Source organism: Anas acuta, chromosome 20, assembly GCF_963932015.1.
Source record: "Anas acuta chromosome 20, bAnaAcu1.1, whole genome shotgun sequence".
Taxonomy (NCBI): Eukaryota; Metazoa; Chordata; class Aves; order Anseriformes; family Anatidae; genus Anas; species Anas acuta.
Window position 1 is genome coordinate 3,017,330 of NC_088998.1, and position 19,959 is coordinate 3,037,288.

General features: G+C 46.0%; 1 protein-coding gene and 1 long non-coding RNA gene across 5 annotated transcripts in view; one reads left to right on the forward strand and one right to left on the reverse strand.

Moving 5' to 3' along the window:
• Positions 1-19,959, forward strand: part of LOC137842657 (uncharacterized) — an 80,755-nt gene that overhangs the window by 6,330 nt on the left and 54,466 nt on the right. Inside the window, exon 3 of one of the 4 annotated variants that reach the window (XR_011089139.1) lies at positions 16,432-17,610. The exons of the other annotated variants lie outside the window; for them this stretch is intronic. This is a non-coding gene — a long non-coding RNA (uncharacterized lncRNA). Of the gene's footprint in view, positions 1-16,431; positions 17,611-19,959 lie in introns of those variants that run through there. 4 annotated transcript variants of the gene reach the window in all.
• On the reverse strand, positions 1,349-19,779 carry TNFSF15 (TNF superfamily member 15). Its single transcript, XM_068656970.1, has 4 exons — positions 19,582-19,779; positions 13,119-13,170; positions 12,705-12,752; positions 1,349-7,493 (listed from the first exon to the last, which is right to left on the reverse strand). The coding sequence occupies exons 1-4, from the start codon at positions 19,777-19,779 to the stop codon at positions 7,066-7,068; spliced, it is 726 nt and encodes a 241-aa protein (XP_068513071.1). The 3' UTR covers positions 1,349-7,065.

Sequence of the window (19,959 nt, forward strand, 5' to 3'; positions counted from 1 at the left end):
TATTATAAGTGACTTTTGAACTTGTTCCCAGCCTGGAAAAGGGGTCTTCATGCAAGAACAAAGCTGGTGTGAGCAGATCTAGCTGTGGTTGAGCACCTCAAGAAGCTAAACTTCCCTACTGTCCAGGGTCAATTTAATGGAATAACAAATGCATCACATGAAAGTAAGATTCTCCCTTCAATACCCATGTCCATGGATGTAGTTAACACCAAACCCCGTGAAGATTCTGCTCGGGCAGTAACTGTCTGGGCAGCTTTATCCAGCCTTCTTGGGAAGGGAGTGCAGTGTTGTGTGGGGGCTGGGGATAGCTGTCCCTTGCTGAGTGCTGCTATTAGAATCTCACTTGCATTTAGCTAGTAAAAATTTATTTTCATACAGTCCGCTGCAGCTTTGGGAGAGAAGAAGGTCTCATCTCCACCCATTCCAGGGGATGTAGCCTTTTAGAAATCTCTACCCTTGCTAGAAAGAGAACATAGAAATTCATTAAGAATATCCAACTTTTGGATGAGAAAGGTAGGGAAAATGAAGTAAAATCTTCATGTGGAGGGAAGGTACATGCCAGTGTATTTAGACCACAAAGATAGTAACTCAAGCTATTACTGCTATGCTACTGCCATTTCACTCTAAACAGAGTAAGTACAATAAACTGAGGGAATTCTGCTTAGCTCATGCTAAAGCAGGAAGTTTTTCTTAAAAAAGGAAAACACTTTTTGTATTCTTCAAATCTGAGGTAGCTATTGAATTCAAAAGAAACGCACCGTTTTGTTGTGGAATTCTTATGGGCGAAAGCCTGTTTCCTACTAATTAACTCCTGGCTGCCACCTGCCTAACAAAATATCTCAGGTATGTGAGTGGATGAAAGCCAGGGTAAACATGCTTCCTCCATCAGAGTTTCCAAGTGAAAACCTTACTTGAGTCAGAGCACGTAGCCATTAATCAGAAATCACTTCTGAATTAACTTAGAAATGATACTTTGTTCAAGCCAGGAAAATGACAAGTTGTGGAGATAAGAAATATGCCTACTGGGACAATGTTTCTGAATTTTTCTAGTGGAAAAGGAAGAGTTTGTGCTCTTGGCAGCAGAGGATTGAAGCTAAAACCATCTGGGATGAGAAGTAGATATCCAATGGGTACTGCTACTCCACTGAGAGTGTAAGGACAGCAAAGCTCAGTGCAGAACAGGACCAAGGGTGCCCAGAGCTCTGTTGCCTTCACTCAAGACTTGAACCCTCACTTGTCCAATGCTTCCCAGCTGTGTCACCTCTGACAGTCAATAGCAGAGAAATTGGAAACGCTGAGTTTCTAAGCTGCTAAGGTGCTCTCATGTATAGCTCTAGTCAGGGCAAACTTATTTTTTTTTGTTCGGGTGACGATTTAAAAAGCTGGCTGGAATAATGTGGTTCCCATCTCCCTTGTCTGCTCAGCTTTGGGCCCTGACTCAGGATTGACAGTATGACTGTGATGCAGTTTCTGATGAGCACTGTTTTTCCACAGGGCTTTCTTCAAAATATACTAAGAAATGGCAAAGAAAAAAAAAAAGGAACCAGCTGTTTCCCACACTGCAAAGGGGAAAAATGAATGAAAAAGAAAATCTGGTCAGCTTTTGTTTTGCCTTTCGAAAGGGAAGCCCTATTACCTCCTGGGGCAAAGAAAAGCGTTTGAGTTTACTCAACGTGGGTGCAGGATTGCTGACTGCAATAACAATGACTAACACACAGCAGCATGGGTGTTTGGCTGTATTAGCTGATCACCCTTATGTGTGCAGTTGGGTTAGTGTCTTTGGAAGGGGACCAGGATCAGAAGCTCTCACATTAGTTAACTTGCATTTTTATTATCATAAAACTTAAAAACAAGAAACTAAGTCTGTTCTACTGGTAAAAGTGAACATCAGTACTGAAGCATAAGACAATATGCAATCACTTAATGAAAATACATTACAGTAGCAAAATGCTATACTGGTGCTTAATACCCAGATTTGGGCAAAAATTCTTGACGCTGTCTGATTCTTCTAAAGAACGAATTTTCTTCTCATTTCTCATCTGAAATGATGGGCCACCCAGGAGATTAATAAACACAGAGCACAGTGTGGTCAGTTATACAGAGTTCAAAAAGACAATCTTTCAAAATATGGCTTATCTGTATTGAAAATCACAAGTAACACCTTAATCCATCCCACTTGGTCTGTGCTGCACTTTGATACAGACTGGTTGCATCCCTTCCTTCTGGGGGTCTACTCAAGCTGACATCTGCTAAACTGCGATGTCCAAAATCATCTCGGCAGCCTACTGTTTGTTCTTTGGGTCATGTTTTACTAAGGAACATGACTTTTAACTTTCCACCTCTAGACCCTAATCCTGCCAACATACATGTGCTGACGATGGTCTGTGAGTGCTCCTATGTTTAGGGGGTTACTCCTATAATAGTGTAGTTCACGGTAAACACAGTTAAAACATTTACATCACTTTTAATTTGATTTTACTCCTCCCATACACCAGATAGGAAAACTGAGCTCACTTTTACAATGTCACTCATCTTAAGCGCATGCTTAAGACTAAGTAAAGCGTATGTTGGTAAGATTGGAGCTGTAATCCTCTGTAGCTTGATTTAAATTTACTTGGATATCTATACAGAGAGAGAGTTAATGCTTATTAGTTTTTAAGGTGAAAGGAAGCAGTAAGTAAGTGAACCATTATATGAATTTCGGTTATATTTAGTGTTAGCTTTTTGGAGATCAAAGAGATTGGGGAAGAACAAAAATCCAAAGAACAAAAATATTTTGACCATGCTTCATACTAAAAAATAAAATAAACATTGGAAGAAAAATGATTTTTTTTTTTTTCTGTATAGTGCTTAAATATCTCTTTTACTGGAAAATGGAAGGGTCAAAATCTGAAATCACGTAATTGTTTTAGTTCACGTAGCACGAGCTGCCTACTTGAACCCTATTCCTCCAGCTTGGAGTTTTTCTTATAACTTCTAGTTTCACATCCACCCAAAACAAAACATTTTCAGTCTGACCACAAACTGAAAGGTCACTTGTTCACAAGGCCTGATTTCATCATCTTCTCATTCAAGTGAAAATGCTGATGTATATGCATTTTCACATCTCCAGAAATGATTTACATTAAAGAAATGTTCTAATTCAATAAATGTGATTTTCTGAGAACACTTCTATCCTTATTTAGCTCTGGGAAAATCAGATCACTTGCAACTTGGGTTCAGTCTACTTATGATATTTCTCTTTGAGCCTGAATTGTCTTAAGCAGCTTTACCCTGAGGTTGTGCCATTGGTTTCTGTGGAATCCCTGGGTCAGAAGCAGCCTGTGTACTTGCTATTATACTTGCTAGTCACTGTTACAGAAGCATTAGCACTGTATGTGGGGGAAGAGAAGTGAAGGGGAGAAAGGGGGAATTTCCTCTGGGGTAGATGTGTGCACGTTAATATGCCTGCACCACTTTAAAACAAGTAATGCCAGATAAATTACTTTATGATATATACAAAGTGTGCTACTGTGCTAAACGTGCTAGAAGCTGGTGTAAATAATGGGGTAGGAGAGCTTGCTATGGACTAAAATAAATATTTTTGTGGTATGGCTAATGGAACAAGAGTCATATCTGCATTGTTAGAGCAGCAGTTAAGTTTTTGCTTGAGAAAATTATCATCAGTGTACAGTGGACAAAAATGATGTACTTTGTTAGAGAAAGGGCTCGTTATTGCCAAAGCACTTCCTAAAACTTGTACGGAATATGCATAAACACACAAGCATGGCTATATCTGTATGTATTCCCTAGAAGTTTCTTTTGTTATATATTAAATACTGCATGCACAATTCTGTCCTCTGGAACTCATATTTATCATATTCAGTGCAACAGTCATTAAGTGATGATGACTTCAAATTCAGTTTTTATGGAAATCTGCTCTACAAACCTATCAGGATTGCCCTATGGTCTCAGAAGAATACTATGTTATCTCACTTGTAGAAGTAAAGAGCTTTCTGAATTTCTGTAACTTAGTACAGCTAGAATTGGCTTTCCAATTTTCTCCAAGGATACGTCAAATTCATCCTCTATAACTTCATAAAAGCTTTCCCACGTAGTTGCTGAGAATCACCTGTCCTGGAGTGGTTGCTTAAGTCTCCTCTTTATGACATATGCCATGTTCTTTGCTGTGCTAGTCACATTAAGTGCCTCCATATGGTGGTCTGCAAGACCTGCAAATATCATGTTTTCATGAATTTGGATCATATTTTGGGCACACAACGAAGGGATCAGCAGCTCAGAAGGACTTGGTGTGGGGTACTGAGAGAATGTTTGAGAAAATCTAAGAAATGGCAAGTCTTAGGGTTTCCCTAAGAACATCTTTTTCCTGAACTTGCGATCTCACCACATTTTTTGATGGTACGAAGGGAAAAAATGGGATTTCTGAGCCGTAGGAACAGCCCTGCCAAGGTGGTGAATGATGAGTTGCCCTTTCAGAGAAATAACAACTAGATTGCATGCTAGGTGCTGAGTAGATACATATGGAGTAACTCTTATGCTAAAACTACCTCTTGGAGACAAGAGACTGAACAGATGAAGGAAACATAGCAATAAGGGTTTAAAAATGGAAGTGAATCTAGCTAATAAAAGAATTACAGGATATTTTGGCCAAGAGCATTTGCAGGTACACCACCTTCACTTTCTGATGTCTTGATCTATTTTCAAATAGCAGTTTTCTGACATGATTATAAGAGAGAAGCGTGTAGAAATTTAGATTTGGGCAAAGGGGTGTATTTATACTTAATGGATAGGGCCAAGAAAGAAGGAAGGTGCCTGAGGGAGACATGGATCAAGAGGACAGCTGGGATGTGGGTGTGGGGAAAGTGAAGACTTTGACAAGTCAAAGAAAGGATGAGAAGCTGAACTCTAAGGAAGGTTTGATGCAGCAGCAATGTCAAGGTGTCCTAGGTGGGCTATACTGCAGAGTGGACCAACATCTGATGCCTAGACTTGAGGAGCAGGAAGCAAGAAAGACATCTGCTGAGGAAAGAAGAGCAAGGCAAGATGCCAACACCCTAGCTTTAAATACTGTGTATTTCAGTACTGTGCTTAATACTGCCTCAGTGTAGATAAAACAGTGAAGTGTGACTGAGAATCTACTATGGGACCAAGGCACTGCAGAATAGGGAAGGATGGTCAAAAAGCTTGCTTTTCTGAGATAATTTAACTAGATAAAAGATCTGCCAGGATTAAGAAGCATAGTCGTGTTGTTAGCCCAGAAGTGCTTATACCCAGGCCATGAAGAGGTAGAGACCCAGATATTGGTTGGATTTCTCACCTCTCTGCCTCTCTCTTCCCTTTGTACCCTAATCTGCTTGGCCCTTCTCTGTGCTTCAGTTGTGTTTTGCCTTCTCATCTCAAACAGATCTTTATATAGCAATAAATAGTCTCTGCTTGGAAGAGGCTTGCTGTGGCCAAAGCAGCCCACTGCTGGTCAGGCTGCAATGTCGCACGTGGTCTTTTGTAGCTGGGCAGTCTCTGCCAGAGAGCTCCTCTGCCCACTCAAGCTGTTCATCTGCAAGCCCCTGTCCCCAGTCCTGTGGGTCCCCTGGCCTTGGTGCCTGTGTGGCACTAAGAGCGTGCTTTTGGGCCCCGCCATGGCTTTGGGTGGAAACAATAGCTAGGGAATCACGCCTTGCTCTCACTTCCGCCCAAGAAGTAGAAAACAGAGGGAGCCTGATGAGGTAAGGAGGAAAAAAAATAAAAAGAGCTGCAGTGAGCAAAGCCTGGCCACTGGCCAGCCCCTGCAGAACAGCTAAATGGTAGGTGCTTAGGTGTGAGACCTCCGGGCAGTTAAGAGTGTGAAGCCTGCATCTACTGGAATATGACCTGAGTCATTGTCAGTGATGTATTTATTGTGGGAGGAGAAGGAAAGCTGCGGAATTTCCCTGAGAGACAGCAAGGCCCATGAAAAACAGTAAGTGTGAGATGGGAAGTGAGTGCTCCTGAGCTCTGCACCTGGCTGTGGCTCACCATGACCTTGTCTTTAGATCCGAGAACCTTTTGTATGGGCGGCTGGTTGGCAGCCCTCGCCCAGGCAAAGGCTGGGGAGTCCTTTGAGTTTCGCAGACTGCTGTAGCAGTGGTTGCAAGGGGGAGAGCACCAAAGCAGTGATTTTTTTTTAGTTGCACTTGCTTTCAATTAAACGGATAGGAAAACCAGCTATTGCAGAATGTTTCTCTTGAAATTTCAGTGGTTGATTTTCAATAGTGCAGAAAATTTTGTTGCGTGCCTCTGCTTTGTTTTTTTTTTTCTATTTTCCTAATGTTAGGATCTGACAGGGGGATTCCACTGTCATGCTGAAACAGAAAGCATTTCTGCATTTTCCCTAGAAGTTTTACATAAAGGCCTAAACCTACATATTGACTTACATAACTGTAAACAATTTACTGGAAAAAAAAAAAATCAGGTAGCTTCTGCAAAACGCGATATAATTTTAATCTACTTTACAGGGAAGTTGGAAGGGATTAATTAAGCAGTTAATGATTACTGTGGGTTTTATATTAGTGCAAAGTACTGATCAAATCTATTTGTAAGGAAATGATAAAAAATAATTACCTTTTAGAGCTGAGAGTCTAAAGTGAGGTAATGGAAAACTATACTGGAAGTGCCCGGGAAAGTTTAAAGTGCTTTTTTTTTTTTTTTTTTTTTGAGATGTGGAAATTATATATTAGAAGAGGAGTTAGTGATGCAGCCTAGCTGTAGTATTCAGGATAAATAGGCCTGTCCCACACATATAACAGGTCCCTCCCAAGCAATCAAAGTTTTGAAGAGCTCTTAGCTTTTGCTTTCAAAACCTTCTATTTTCCTCTAGCCTGACTTGCATTTTTTCTGGAGTTTTTTGCTTTGTTTCAATTCAGCCTGTGGCTTCAGCTTTCCCTACCCCATAATTTAAGGCTGCAGAGAGTGCTGCAGGTGAGTGACAGTACAAAAGGAGAACAGCACAGAGACCAGCACCCCAACGTGCCCTCACCAAACCAGAGTCCTGCAGGGCCATGTCAACCCCCACCAGCTGCTGCCAGAGACCTACAGTAAAAAGGCACCGAAGAAGGTTTTGTGCTCCTTAGTGTAATCCACCAGCTTAATGTCGCTAACGTTGACCATCAGCTTGTCTCCCACTTCTAAGGAGACCACAGCTCCCAGATAAATGGGCTGGAACCAGCTGTTCCCTTCTTCACGGAGGGTCTTGGTGCTGGTCAGCAGCTGGGTGGGCTCGGGGTAGCTGTCAGTGACTTTGGTGATGATGGCCGTGACAGAATTTGCTTTCCCTGAACTTTCAACGTGCCCTCGGAAAGTGACCTGAGCATAGACATAGTAGTCCCCAGACACAGGTATCACCAGTGAGTTGCTGAAATAGCTCAGGTTGTTCTTGGTAAAGGCCAAGCCTCGCTTGTCTTCCCACTGCAGGATTGGCAGGTGGTTTCCCACGGTGCTGGCAAAATCTTGTTTCTTCACTGTGGGACAAAGAGAGAGGGAGAAGAGATGGGTTACTTTGCATCCTGCTGAATGTGCTAACGGATCTCTACTCCAAAGGGGAATTAAAACACCAGGAGAGAAACCTTCTTATTTTACAGCTAGAAAGCTGAGACAAAGTTGGCTGCAGGCCAACCGGCAAGTGGCATTTTTGGAGCATGCCTAGCAGTGTCCAGATCTGAGCCATCAGGGGCCAAAACTGAAAAACCTTGGCCAGAGCAGGTTGCAGCAGGGCTGGGCTACAACTGGACACCCTAGGTGGTGTGACAAGGCCGTTCTTCCCAAAGGCTGAATCTCACAGCACCATGGGGAAGTACAGATGGCTGAGTATAAACCTTGTCCTGAAGTGAAAGCAGTGCTGGGGAGTTGTACAGACCAGTGCTGCAATGGTTCACACCTGTACATCTTGGTTCGGGGCACTAGTAACAGGCATTAGAGCAACGTTTTCTTGAGTTGCAGTGGGCTGAAGTTAAGTTTATGCCACCATAGTGCTAATGCAGGATAACAGATGCTATTTGCTTGCAAAAGTTTCACAACAGTCAGCACGATCTGTCATCGAGCACTGAGACCCTTGAACTTTTCCTGCCAAGTTGCTTTTGGTTAGCCCTTGCACCCAGCTTTCCCTGTGGGTGTTCACAACAAAATCTTTTGCTGTACAACTGCCTTTCATTTACTGGTGCCCTGTGATTTTACCATAAAACTAGAATACCCCAATGTGCTTTAAAAAGACCAGTTTCAAAGTAACACTTTGTATTAAAACCCAGTTTTATCTCAGTGTTTTGAAAATGTTTCGACGGAGCAAAACACTAAGCTTGATGTTATCTTCAGCTTTATTTCTTACTTAACTGCCAGACCATTTGTTTGTTTTTTAACAGAACTCTAATCCAGGCCCTAGCATTGGTCTGATCCAAGCAGAGGCTGAGGATGCTCCTCAGGTTGCAGAGGCTTTCGGGAAGAATCAGGGAGCTGCTGCCCTCTTCCCTTCACCTCTCCTCTGCTGCTCTGACTTTATTCACATGACAGTCAGCAAAACAAGCCTTAGGACTTATTCCTTCTGCACAGCAGCAAAAGAGCTTTCTCTGCCCTTAACCAACTGCCACATAAAATTGTTGTGCTAAAACAGCAGCTGAGGTGGTGAAGAGCATACATACTGCGGAGATTCTGCTAGGTGTTAGAGCAAACCTGGAAAGTTGATGTTAAACAGCGAGAAAGACTGAGTCAACTGATTTCCAGGAAACCAATCCTTTTTCTTTTTCGTGAACTTAGGTTAATGTTTAAACTTGATTTTGATTCAGTGTTTGGGGAAGAGGTGTGTGCATGGGCAGGGAGGCAAGCTGAATGCAGGTAAGGGAGAGCTTTGAAGTGCTTGGCAATGACCTTTAGGTTTACCCTGGGTGACATGAGATTCAGGAAAATGAATATGCTCAGTCCCGTGGCATCCTTTTTTTCTGGCAATAGATAACCAATGAGGAGACAAGCAGATGTTAGAAGTGCAATTTCTTGCATATTCTTCAAGTAGACCAACAAAATAATGGCATTTTTTTTTCTCAGCCTGCCTGTCAGCGCTGCTGAAGAATTATATCTGTCTATTTTTACCCAGGAGGCAAAGCACATGAAGAGAGTATTTCTGTATGGGAAGGCAATAGACAGGGATTGTGACAGCAAGCCAAGCCAAAATATAGAAGTATTATAAGGACTATGAGGCTTACAGCCAACAAAGCGTTGCCTGATACACAAAGAGGAGTAAAAGAAAGTGAAAGTATTTGTGGTCTGCCTTCATCCTCCTCTACCTTCATCTCATCTGCCTCGGGTGCCTGTGCAGGGACTGGGCTGCATCCTGGCAAAAACTAAAGTAGCAGCTGGGTCACGCTGATTACAACAGCTTGGGGTAAGACCTCTCAGAGTTGAGGTGGTAACAGAGGGAAGCTTGTTTGAGGTAGAGGATCAGAAAATTTCCCAAAAATGTCCTGGGCTCTTTTCCATCTTGTGAAGTTTGTGGGAAAATTGAGGAGAAGCTTCATGAGAATTTTTTTTTTTTGTTGTGTACAATGACGCACTTAAAATGTCAGTGACACTCAATTCTTCAATGTTTTTAAATAACTAAAAGGCAACTCGAAGTACATGATTTCATAACTTCTAGAATTAGGCAACTCTAAGTTTTGGAGCTATAACCTTCCTTTCAGGCTAGTGCTCACTGCAATGATGCTCTGTTTCCATGTTGGTTATTTTTTTCTATGCTTTAGAGATATGCCAAGAGGAAAAAATGCATGTTCAAATGCCTTTGAATATGGTATAGCTTCTTTTCTAGCAGTATTTGTACTTCTCATTGATTTATTTCTTAAATATATGGAGCTGCACTTTCAGCAAATATACATATTATACTAATCCTCAAAGTAAATAAAATCTGCTTTTAGTAAGGGATTCATTGCTACAGCTCCTTCAAGTTTCCACTGCATTTTTAATTTCTGGTATCACGTGCCAGATTTCTTCTATTTTCCAAAGATCCCTTTCAGTTTAGTTTCTTGTTGGGGAATCCCCATTGCTTAGCAGCTCTTGGGTGCATTCATGGCATGTTGGTGAACTTGTGGGGTTTCTACAATTCATGGCCCTCACTGGTGTGATGGCCTAATACTGTCAGCTGTATTATAAGAAAGATGAGGGGCTGAGTCTCCTGTGGAGTACAGCTTTGTGTGGCATGTATTGCAAAGCGCAATGGCTGCAGAGTCACTGTTGCTCAAGATCATGCCCTGGGAGTTTAATTACTATTCTTAGAAGGCTCGACAACCAAGTTGAACCAGAAAGTGTTTTTCTACCCAGATTTAGTGGAGTGCTGATTATAATTAGCATCATGATAAATGCCACCCAGGTACTTGATGGGGTTTCTGCAACATGCTGCATCCAGCTGTGCTCCAGGCTGGTGACAAGGAGGAGTAGGCATTGGTCTGCATCTTTCCCTTTATGCTGATTGTGCCATTCTTTACTAGCTACAGCCACCAGGGAGATGAGATGTCAGTGTCATGATAGGTTCAACATGCTCGATACGTGTTAAAAAGGCCAAGAGCAGGTGGAGAGTTTTTCATAAAGGAACAGAGACCAAAACATTGAGTCATCCTGCTACTGTTAATTCAGTGGTGCATTCCCATACTAAGTACTCCAGCTAGTTCTCATTCCCCTCACTCCTCTGTTCTCACCCTCATAATATATGTTCCTAAACCTAGAACGAGACAGGAGCAGATAGAGATCTGGAAGAGATTTCCTGTGAGGGAGAGTACCTAGTCTACTATTTTCACTGTGCAGATGGTGCCTGATTTGGTGGAATGTAGGAAATATCTAAAGAATAATTATTCCTTTTTTGCTTTCTATGCACGAGTCAGTCACAGTTCCTGAGAACCAAAGAGCAGGATGACACCCAAGAAGTTACTACATAACCAAGTTAGAATAGCACAGCTTTCTGACTATGGTGCACCACTAAGTTTGGGAAGTCATTGCTTACAGGGTGTGGAGAAGCCCCAAAATATGCCAGGGCTCAACAGGCTGCCCGGAGGAGCTGTGGGTGCCCCATCCCTGGCAGTGCCCTAGGCCAGGATTGATGGAGCTGGGGGCAGCTTGGGCTGGTGGGAGGGATTGGATGGGTTTGGGCTTAGATGGGCTTTAAAGGTCCCTTCTAACACAAACCATTCTGAGATTCAAAAAAAAAAAAAAAAAAAAGCTTAAAGACAAGTTCATGGAAGTCTGGTTTCCTGATGGCTATGTAGCACAGCAGCCTAGGTCCTGGACCCCATTTTGCACAGAAAAGGAGTGAGAAAAACATGTCAGCTTTTTCCTTCTCATGGCTAACAGTGATGGGGCTGAAACAGCAGGCTGGGGAGGACAGGCAGCGTCCTGGGGGCACTGCTTGGGAATGATGGTGAAGGAGTTCTTGCAAACGGGAGGCCTGAGGAAATTTGTAGTAAACTGTTGGGTGCTTCCCTGCGACAAGAGGACTTTTGTGCAACCCAGGGAAGTTCCTGTCAGCAGCGCAGCGCTTCGGCTGCAGCTCTGAGTCAGCCACCCCGGGAGCTTTTGGGTCTCAGTCATGTGGCAACTTGGGAAACGGGGGAACCTCTGTTAGCAGATGTGGTCCTTCTGCTCCTGCCAGCTTGCATTTACGCAAGGATGTGCTTTGAGCAAGGACAGGCCCATTTGGATGTTCTAGCAACCTGCGTGAGGAAGGAGATGGGACCGAGGGTGTGCATTAGGAAGGAATTTGTGGATTAGTGAAAGTAAACAATGCCAGGGAAAAACTGAGCCCTGAAGCACTAGTTGCTTCAACCCCGTATGTAAATTTGTGTGAAGCTTCATGCAGCTTCTTGCGTGGTTCAGGTTACTATGGTGCTCCCCTGGGACAGCAGCACACAGGGTGCTGGAGAAGCCTCTGCAATACAAATTGCCTTAGTGGACAGATGGGAGAAGCTCAGAGCAGCTGGGGGGTCCTTCAGCACTCCGTCCCATCCAGATGGGAACCTGCCGTGAACCTGTTCCCCTTCTGGTAATCCCTACATTTTCCAGGAAGGTGGCACTGGTGGGAGGGGGGAGGGCTCAGGACAGCAGCCTTGGTGTGATGGGAGCCCCAGCTCCGTGGTGAGATCACCCCCCCCTCCCATGGCAGCGCTTTGCGAGGGCGTTTTCCTGTCACGTACGGGCTCAGAGGGGTTCAGCTGGGCACAGCTCTTCCCTTGCTTGCTCCAACGTGTTAGAGATGATCACACCAAAAACAGGCAGCTATTTCATAGGAACGTAGTATGTGTGGCTTCAGTCAGGACTTGCAAAAATAGGGGCCCTAAAACTGGACTTATTGACCTCATTTGGCTTCAAAACTGGTAGTTCTTCCTAAATCACAGCTCACTTGGGCTCCTTTCCTATGAAAGTGGGCACTCATGCTTGGTTTCAGGGGCCTGAGCACTCACTCAGTGGCAGCAACCACCAGGAGAAGTGGCACTGGTCCCAGAGGCGCTGGCTGCCTCTCCTCTGTGGGCCCTTCCCTACGGACACCTCTGTGTTAAATCTGCAGCGCTGAGCGAGGCAAAGCCGATGACTATTTCTCCTCTGTTTCTTACAACACCTGATCCTATCACAGCCATATAAACTGAGGTTTTTGCACTGCAGCAGCTGTAAGGCCCGAGGGGAACGCTTTGGTATTGAACAAGCATTACCTGTCAGGTGCGCTCTTGGCTTCTCTGCACTGGGAATTGTATCTGTAACTGAAGGGAAAAGAGAAAAAAAAAAGGGTTAAGTGAGTGGAGGGGGAGTGCTCCTCTGCTTGGCTGGGCGCAGGGTGTGCATGGGCTCCAAATCTGCACTTTTACTCTCTGGGGGAGTTGTACTGGTTCCAGTGAGCTGCTGGGGAGGTGTGGGCCCATGCTGGGATGGGGACAGAAATGCTTGTCCCTCACTACAGCCCCAGCTGTCCCCCATCTCCCTGTCTCCTGTGGCTTACTCTGCCCTGCCTTGTGTGGATCTGGGCCATGAGCGTGGGTGAGGAGGTGTCGGCACTGGGCGCAGAGGCAGCAATTGCAAAACCTCAGTAAACAAAGGTGCCGGGGATGGGAAAGGGACAGCAAACTTACCAGTGGCTACTGCCCGCTGCTTCAGAAAGTGAGAGCCCCGCTCGTCTGCGACCTACGGAAGAGAAGTGCAAATGGTTACCTCCAGGGCTCCTCCACAAGGGTCCGGTTTGTGTTATCCCAGAAAACGTGGGATGGTACACTGATACTTTCCACCTCAGCTACAACTTTTAAGTAAAAGGACAAGTCCCAACAGAGCTTTGCCTGAGTTTTTTCAAGAGTTTTTGCAAGAGTTTTTTCTTTTTTTTTTTTTTTTTTTTTACTGTTTGTTTGAAACCACCCACATCTTAGAAAAGGTGCCAGGGACAGGCTCCTGTGATGGCTGGGTTTCGCTCCAGCCTTGTTCATGGCTGGATGAGCCCACGGCAGTGCTGGGGCAGAGGCCATTGCTAACTCTCCTGTGTGACCATGTGTCCACCCAGCACTGCTGCTTGGTGACTCCTGTCTCCATGCATGCAGCAAAACAGAGCAAGCAGAGCAATGTGAGACATTCTTCCCTTCTTCCCTGCTTCACATCTCAGCAGGGCTGAGTAAATTGCATCCAAAACGCTAGCAAAGAACGTGAGAGGTGTACTAGCCACAGACCTGCTGCTTCCCCTGCATCCCTTTCTGAGTTATTTCAGCCTGTAAGTCTATCGCTTAGGTCTGCCTTGAAATCTTGGGAGCCCCAGGGCAAGGCAGGCTGTTTCATGTTTGCTTGCATCTTATATGTAAATGTTCCTCTAGCACTGAGCACCAGCATATTTATGACCCATCCTTGTGGTAACAGGGCCTGTACCAAGCGGTGCTGACATTTGGGTCAAGCAGCAAAAAAGGGGCAGCCACTGGCTGCATGCCATGCGCCTCCGGGTGGCTCCCGACTAATCCTGCATGGCCCGTGGCTCCTTGCCAGGAGCAAGCCCTGCTATTGCAGCCTGAACCCAGCATGCTGCAGGGGGAAGGAAGGAGCTGCGGGATGCTGACACTGGATGTGGCCTCCCCGTGGCATGGGGAGCATCTGCCCTTGTGCTTGTGCCAGGCACAGTGCTTGGTAGGATGATGCTGGCAGTGCGGCTGCAGGTAGCTGGTGGTTGGGGATATGCGGCCAGCTCGGGGCTGCCTGGTGAGGTATGGTGTGTGTCAGGGATGGCTGCAATGAATTTAATGGGGACTGCAAGCTGCCACTGACCGGCTTGCAACAGACGGTGTGATGCGTATTGGTCAAAAACCAGGCTGAAATAATATCAGCATGTAGGTGCTGAAGTTGTCACCTGGTGGCTGCATCTCACACAGCTCCACGTATTGCAGGAGAAGTTGAAAATGCATAATTTACACAGGTCATGGCAAGGAGAGTATGTGAGGAGAAGAATCAGGTTGTATGGGACTGCTGGCTGCTCTGGTGAGCCCGAAGATGTTTCACCAGCAGTGAGCAGCCGTGTGCTGCTGCAGAAAAACATCATTTCTGAAATAATGGCTACAGTGTGTTGGAAAAGAAATGGAGAAGGAAAAATCTTTTTTTTTTTTTTTTTTCCCTTCCTTTCTGCTGTGAACACATACACACAGAGCCCAGGCACAGGCTGCCCTGCAGGAAAGGTCATCTAGGAGAGAGGCTGGGAGAAAGATGGGTGATGGCTGAGAGAGGAATGGTGCTGAGGTGTCTGCGCCTCTCGTTATCACCAATGACTTTCTCTGAGGTCCTGCCTGGTTGCTGTGGTGTCTGAACACAACTGATGGGACACAGTCAGAGCAAGGTGACTGTCCTTCCCCTGGTGAGAAGCACAAGGTCGTGTCGAGGATTTCCCTCAAACATCCCCCTTGCTTTCTGCCAGATGTGTATATTTGCAGCTTTATTTATGTGGCCCTTCCTATATATTTACCAAGTTACATATTTCCTAACAATGCTAAGTACCACAGAGTTATTAATCAATCACAAACCTATGCTTAATCATCTAACTTCACTAGGACTGGTTATTTAAAGCCCAACTTCTGCCGAAGTAGTTTATATACGCACAGCGTTGCAATACAAGCAGAAATGATGGGGAAGTGGGAAGGATCTCAAGAAGAATCCTGCTGCTGTATCAAAAATGCTCAATTTACTTGTTTCCAAAGAACAACGAGTGAATAGTCCTCACAGAGTGGCTGCTTTTCTACATGCTAAGGGACAGCGCATTGCATTAGATAAGCAGGGCATTACAGGGTGTGAATTATTCTTTTATGTGGCAAAGGTAGTTTTTTTTTTTTTTTTTTTCTTTTCCTGATTGTGCTGTTTGATTGGGATACAAGTCTTCTAAAGATAAACGTTCTAAACGTTCAAAGAAGAATACTTCAGTACCAGAAAATGCTACATAATGGTATTAAAAATATTTGTCCTAAAGATTTACATTGATGGTGCAGTTGAGGTGCATAAAGACTTTTCAGGATGAAGGAAATGAGGGAGAGCCAAGCAGCATGAGACAGTACAGAAATCATTTACACAATTAGATTTTTTTCTCTGTTTTCCCTTATTCATTAGCTGTGATTCTGAAAAGTTCAGACCATGGCCTCAGTTTTCCCTTCAGTTACTCCAGAGAGATTGTAGCCAGTGCCAAGTGACTTTGAAAATGCTACCCTACAGCTGACGTGGGGACAAAGGATTTCTCCAACAGCTCTGCTTACCCTGAAGACTGCAGTATACAACACACTGCTCTATTGCTTTGATACCAAGGATGTCCAAAAGCCCCAGTGCATCTACATCCATGTCTCGCTAAAGCCAAGGAGAAGGACCAAACATCCCCTGAGCACGTGCTTTGCCTCTCGTACCTCAAGGACAGGCTGGGGTTGTCCAGGGGAACTGCCTGGGAAAAGCAGCTTGGTGCTGGAGGCAGGGGGATTAATAAGCAAAATCCCCCCCTGCCTCCCCACGCTCCTTCACTGCTCTGTTTTTAGCACAAGATGCTAATTTACAGGCAGGTCTCTGCGGGGCATGCACGGTACCCGCACCCCCAATTTTGTTTGCTCCAGGGGTGCTGCATGGCCTGGACAAGATATGTCTGGTCCCCTGCTGCTGAAAGCTGCCCTTGGTGGGAGCTTTTTGGCTGGGCCATGGCATGTGCTGACGGCTCTGCCCATGAAGCATCAAGCAGCACTTTCCTGATATTTGGAAGGGCAGTCCCGCACACGTAGGACTGGATGCAGTGCTCCCTGCTGCTCCCCAAATACCTCCCCATCCCTAAGGATCAGGAAGCCATTTGGGGGTCTCATTCCCATTTGGACAGGCCACGAGGGCTTCTGGCTCTGCACAGGTTATAGTTCTGCCTGTTTCATCTAAGCATTGCTGCTGTATCCTTTTGTACTGCAGGAGGGAGATCCAGGTGGAGCTGCTAAGACTTTAAAGTCCCTCCCATCCTGTGGCACCTCCCGTCTCCATTGCAAGGCTGGCATGGCACACGCATTCATGTGCAACCCTTAGGACTGTTTCTGGATTGAGTTTCCCATTTCACTGCTTGTGGCCCTGCCACACAAAGGATGCCACCAACAGAAGCCCAAATACCAACATCTGCAGGTCAGGACTTGACTCTGCGTTATGGGGCTAGCAGAGTGAGTTGCTAAGACAGATGGAGATACTTTCCTGGCTGCTGTGTTCTTCCCCTTGGTGGATCTGTGCACTCAGGCTGAAATTTGACTTCCCTTTTACAGATTTCCTGCTAATAGCCCAAGCCATGTGTCATTGCTTAAAGATCTCTCTTTCCTCACCTCGCTCTGTCTCGAAGCACGAAAGAAAGTGATTTGTACTTCCAAAAGGGAAGCTGTGTAGTGAGCCTGGAAGGTGTCCAGGAAAGCCAGCATCAAGGCATCAATTATTCATGCAAGACGCAACATACCACAAGAAAGAGAGAGCCGGTGGTTCACACATGTTGCTGTAATGACATAATTTGCCCTGCTCTTTCCTGAAAGGGGCATTTCCAGAGGAAAAGGTGAGTTTATGCCCCTTCTGAGGAGTATGTGACAGCATGTGCACCCACACAGAAGCTGAGATGAGCAAACCGTCGTACCCCGTAGGCAAACTGAAGAGGCACACCCCTGTTGCACAACCCTTCTCATCCTCCTTGCTCCAGGAAGGACGGGTTCAGGGATTTACTACGTTTGCTGCTCACCTGCCTGGCTGCACCGGTGCCTCCCAGGAGGTGCCGGGGCCAAGTCCCTCCTGCTGCCCCGGGCTGGCCCAAGTGCAGGAGGAGGGGACAATCCAGCGGGTGCAGGCTGAGCTCTGGGCCTGGGGCAACAAGAGAGCTCCTCCTGTGAGCTCAGTGCTGCAAGGGACAGGGAGTCAACTCGCATCTGGTGCAAACTGGGACCAGTCCACCTGCTCCCAGTATGCCCAGGACACCCGCACCCAAAAGCTGTGTGCAGAGAGCTCCAACATGCATGCCTGGTCCCAGACAAGTTCTTCTGGCCCAGGATATCAAGGGTGTGTGTGAAGAAGGCATCCTTTAACCATGTGGTTCACACTCTTCAAATGCAGATGGAAACGCAAAAAGATGTGATCCTGAGAGCCTATACACCCAGAAACTCTCCCCTGGACTGAGCTGGGCTGTGCTGAGCTGCAGGACTGAGCGCCTGCACTCAGCCCACAGCATGGCTCTTAGGGGGATTAACAGCAAACTCCGCAGGCAGACAAATCCACCCAGCTGCGCTCTGTTGCTGGACAACACTGGTGACGCTGTCAGTGATCCTTGGAGTGAATGAAATAGGCAGCAAAGGCAGGATCCTATGGAATTGCAGCTAGGCACTCCACCCACTTGGCTTGGCACAAGCGCCGTGGGCAGGCAGCCAGCCCTGATGATTTTCCCTCCCTCAGTAGGACACGCGGCTGTAACTCATCTGATCACCTCGTTACATCACTGTGGGAATACTATGCACTAACAAGTCAGTGTAGATGCACGGAAGTACATGCTCGTGTAATCCAGGCTAGAGCAAATCTAATGGTTTATACTGCGTTTTTCCTCTAAAGAAGCCAAACCTGGTCACAAGTATTTTTCTCCGCTAACTCTGCCAGCAAGGTTAACTGCCAGGAACACGTTAGTCCTATCAAACAGCTAGAGTTATATTATTTCTTTTTACAATTGTTTCAAGAATGGAACTTTCTGCTTGGTACTGGAGAACCTCAGAGGATGGGAACAGAAAGAGCAATGAGACCGTCCAAAATGCCTTTTCACTCTGTGTGCACCCGCTCCAACTGGCCTAAATAATAGCGAGGACAGCGCAGCAGCATGTACATGTGCAAGAAATCAGTAAATTCAGCAGTCTGATGTACTATGCAGGGCTGTCACACTTCCTTTCAGCTGTGCCTGAAGTTACAACTGGGTAATGTGGATGGACTCAGGAGCTGGCTCTGTTTGGGTGCGAGATGCCAGCCATACAGACTTGGGGTCAAAGCAGGGCTAGTGCTGCTCTGTGCAGCCAAGCACGCACATGCGTGCAGCTACAGACACAGCTGACAGACTGTCCAAACATCTGCAGGCAAAATGTTCCCTACATCTGAAGTTCGCTCTTAAGGCCGCTTACTAACACAATTTTCTTTTGCTGTTCCATAAATATACATATGTGACAAGCAGGCTAATTAGGTGGGGAAATTAAGACCTGAAGCTAAAATTCCTTTAAACCTTAATTCTTCAGACCCAAATGCACAACTCTTCCTCCTGGCATGGGGCAGTCCTGCTGGATTCATAGTCTGCAGTGGGCATAGACACTTGCAGGCTAACATAAGCAGGAGTGGGGCAGCACAGGAGAGCATTAGAAGTGACCACACCAGCCAGCCTGTATTGCTAGGAGCAAAGAGTTTATCTGTCTGTCAAAGAAAAAGAGCTCAGAAGTTCCCTGGATATAGAGAAAGCTTTGATGGGGAGTAAAAAAGTGGGATGCAAGCTTTAGGATCAGACTGTAGTTGTCCCAAATCTTATCTCTGCAGGAGTTTGCATTGATAGTACAGGACAGCCCCAGCTGTCTGCCCGATCATGTACACATGCACTGACCCACTGACATCAGCAGCACGCTCAGCAGATGTTTGCTGGAACAGGACATGGTAGGGGAAGTCTCAGAGCTAATCCAAAAGAAAGGTGGAAAATGAGCCGTAGTATCAAAATCTGGCTGAAATCAGTGGAGACACACAAATTTCCATCAACTAGAGCTTTCTCTTAAGCATTTTCTGCAGCACGCCAGGAAAAGTTTTAAAGGTGTACGCTGTGCTGTGACCTTAGTGAAATTACGACAAGAGGAACAGAAACCGTTAGTTAAAAAGCCCGAACGATCGTAAGAGTTGTCCCTGGCAGACTGTCTCTGAGTAAGGAAGGTGGAAGGTAACGGTGAACTTCTTGCCTTCCCTTAAACACGAGAAACTCATAAAGAGAGAAGAAGAACCAGAAAAACAAATAAGCAAACGACGGGGGAAGGGGAACGCCACGCTCCCCTCCTCGCGGGGCAGCAGGTCCGATGCACGGCAGAGCCTTACCTGGCCAGAGCAGGAGGTGGGGGCTCGCAGGTTTCCAACCAGCAGGTAGGCGGTGGGCAATGCCAGCAGCAGCACGGCCAGCAGGCACAGCAGCACGGCGCATCGTATCCTCCTCAAGTCCTCCTTGAGGTGCATCCTGGAGGCTTGGCCGATCACCGGAGCCTCCTCCTCCAGGGTTATCTCAGCCCCGCGGTCCATGCCGGCGCTTGACGTGTGAGCTGCCGCTGAGCCTGGCTGGGAGCTGGCAACGGCAAAATCTCCTCTGGCTTCTGCCCTGCATGGAGACCCCCATTAAATAAGAGCTGCCCCGAGTGTGGGAAGGCACCGACACACGCACACCCTCCCTCCCGAGGAATGCACCGCCTACAATAGAAACCT

Excerpts from the sequence above, each read along its gene's own strand:
- TNFSF15 (XM_068656970.1), bottom strand. The coding sequence starts at position 19,779 with ATGGACCGCGGGGCTGAGATAACCCTGGAGGAGGAGGCTCCGGTGATC. Across the intron at positions 12,753-13,118 it reads GCAGCGGGCAGTAGCCACTG|TTACAGATACAATTCCCAGT; the intron begins GTAAGTTTGCTG and ends TTTTCCCTTCAG. Across the intron at positions 7,494-12,704 it reads GCCAAGAGCGCACCTGACAG|TGAAGAAACAAGATTTTGCC; the intron begins GTAATGCTTGTT and ends TTTGTCCCACAG.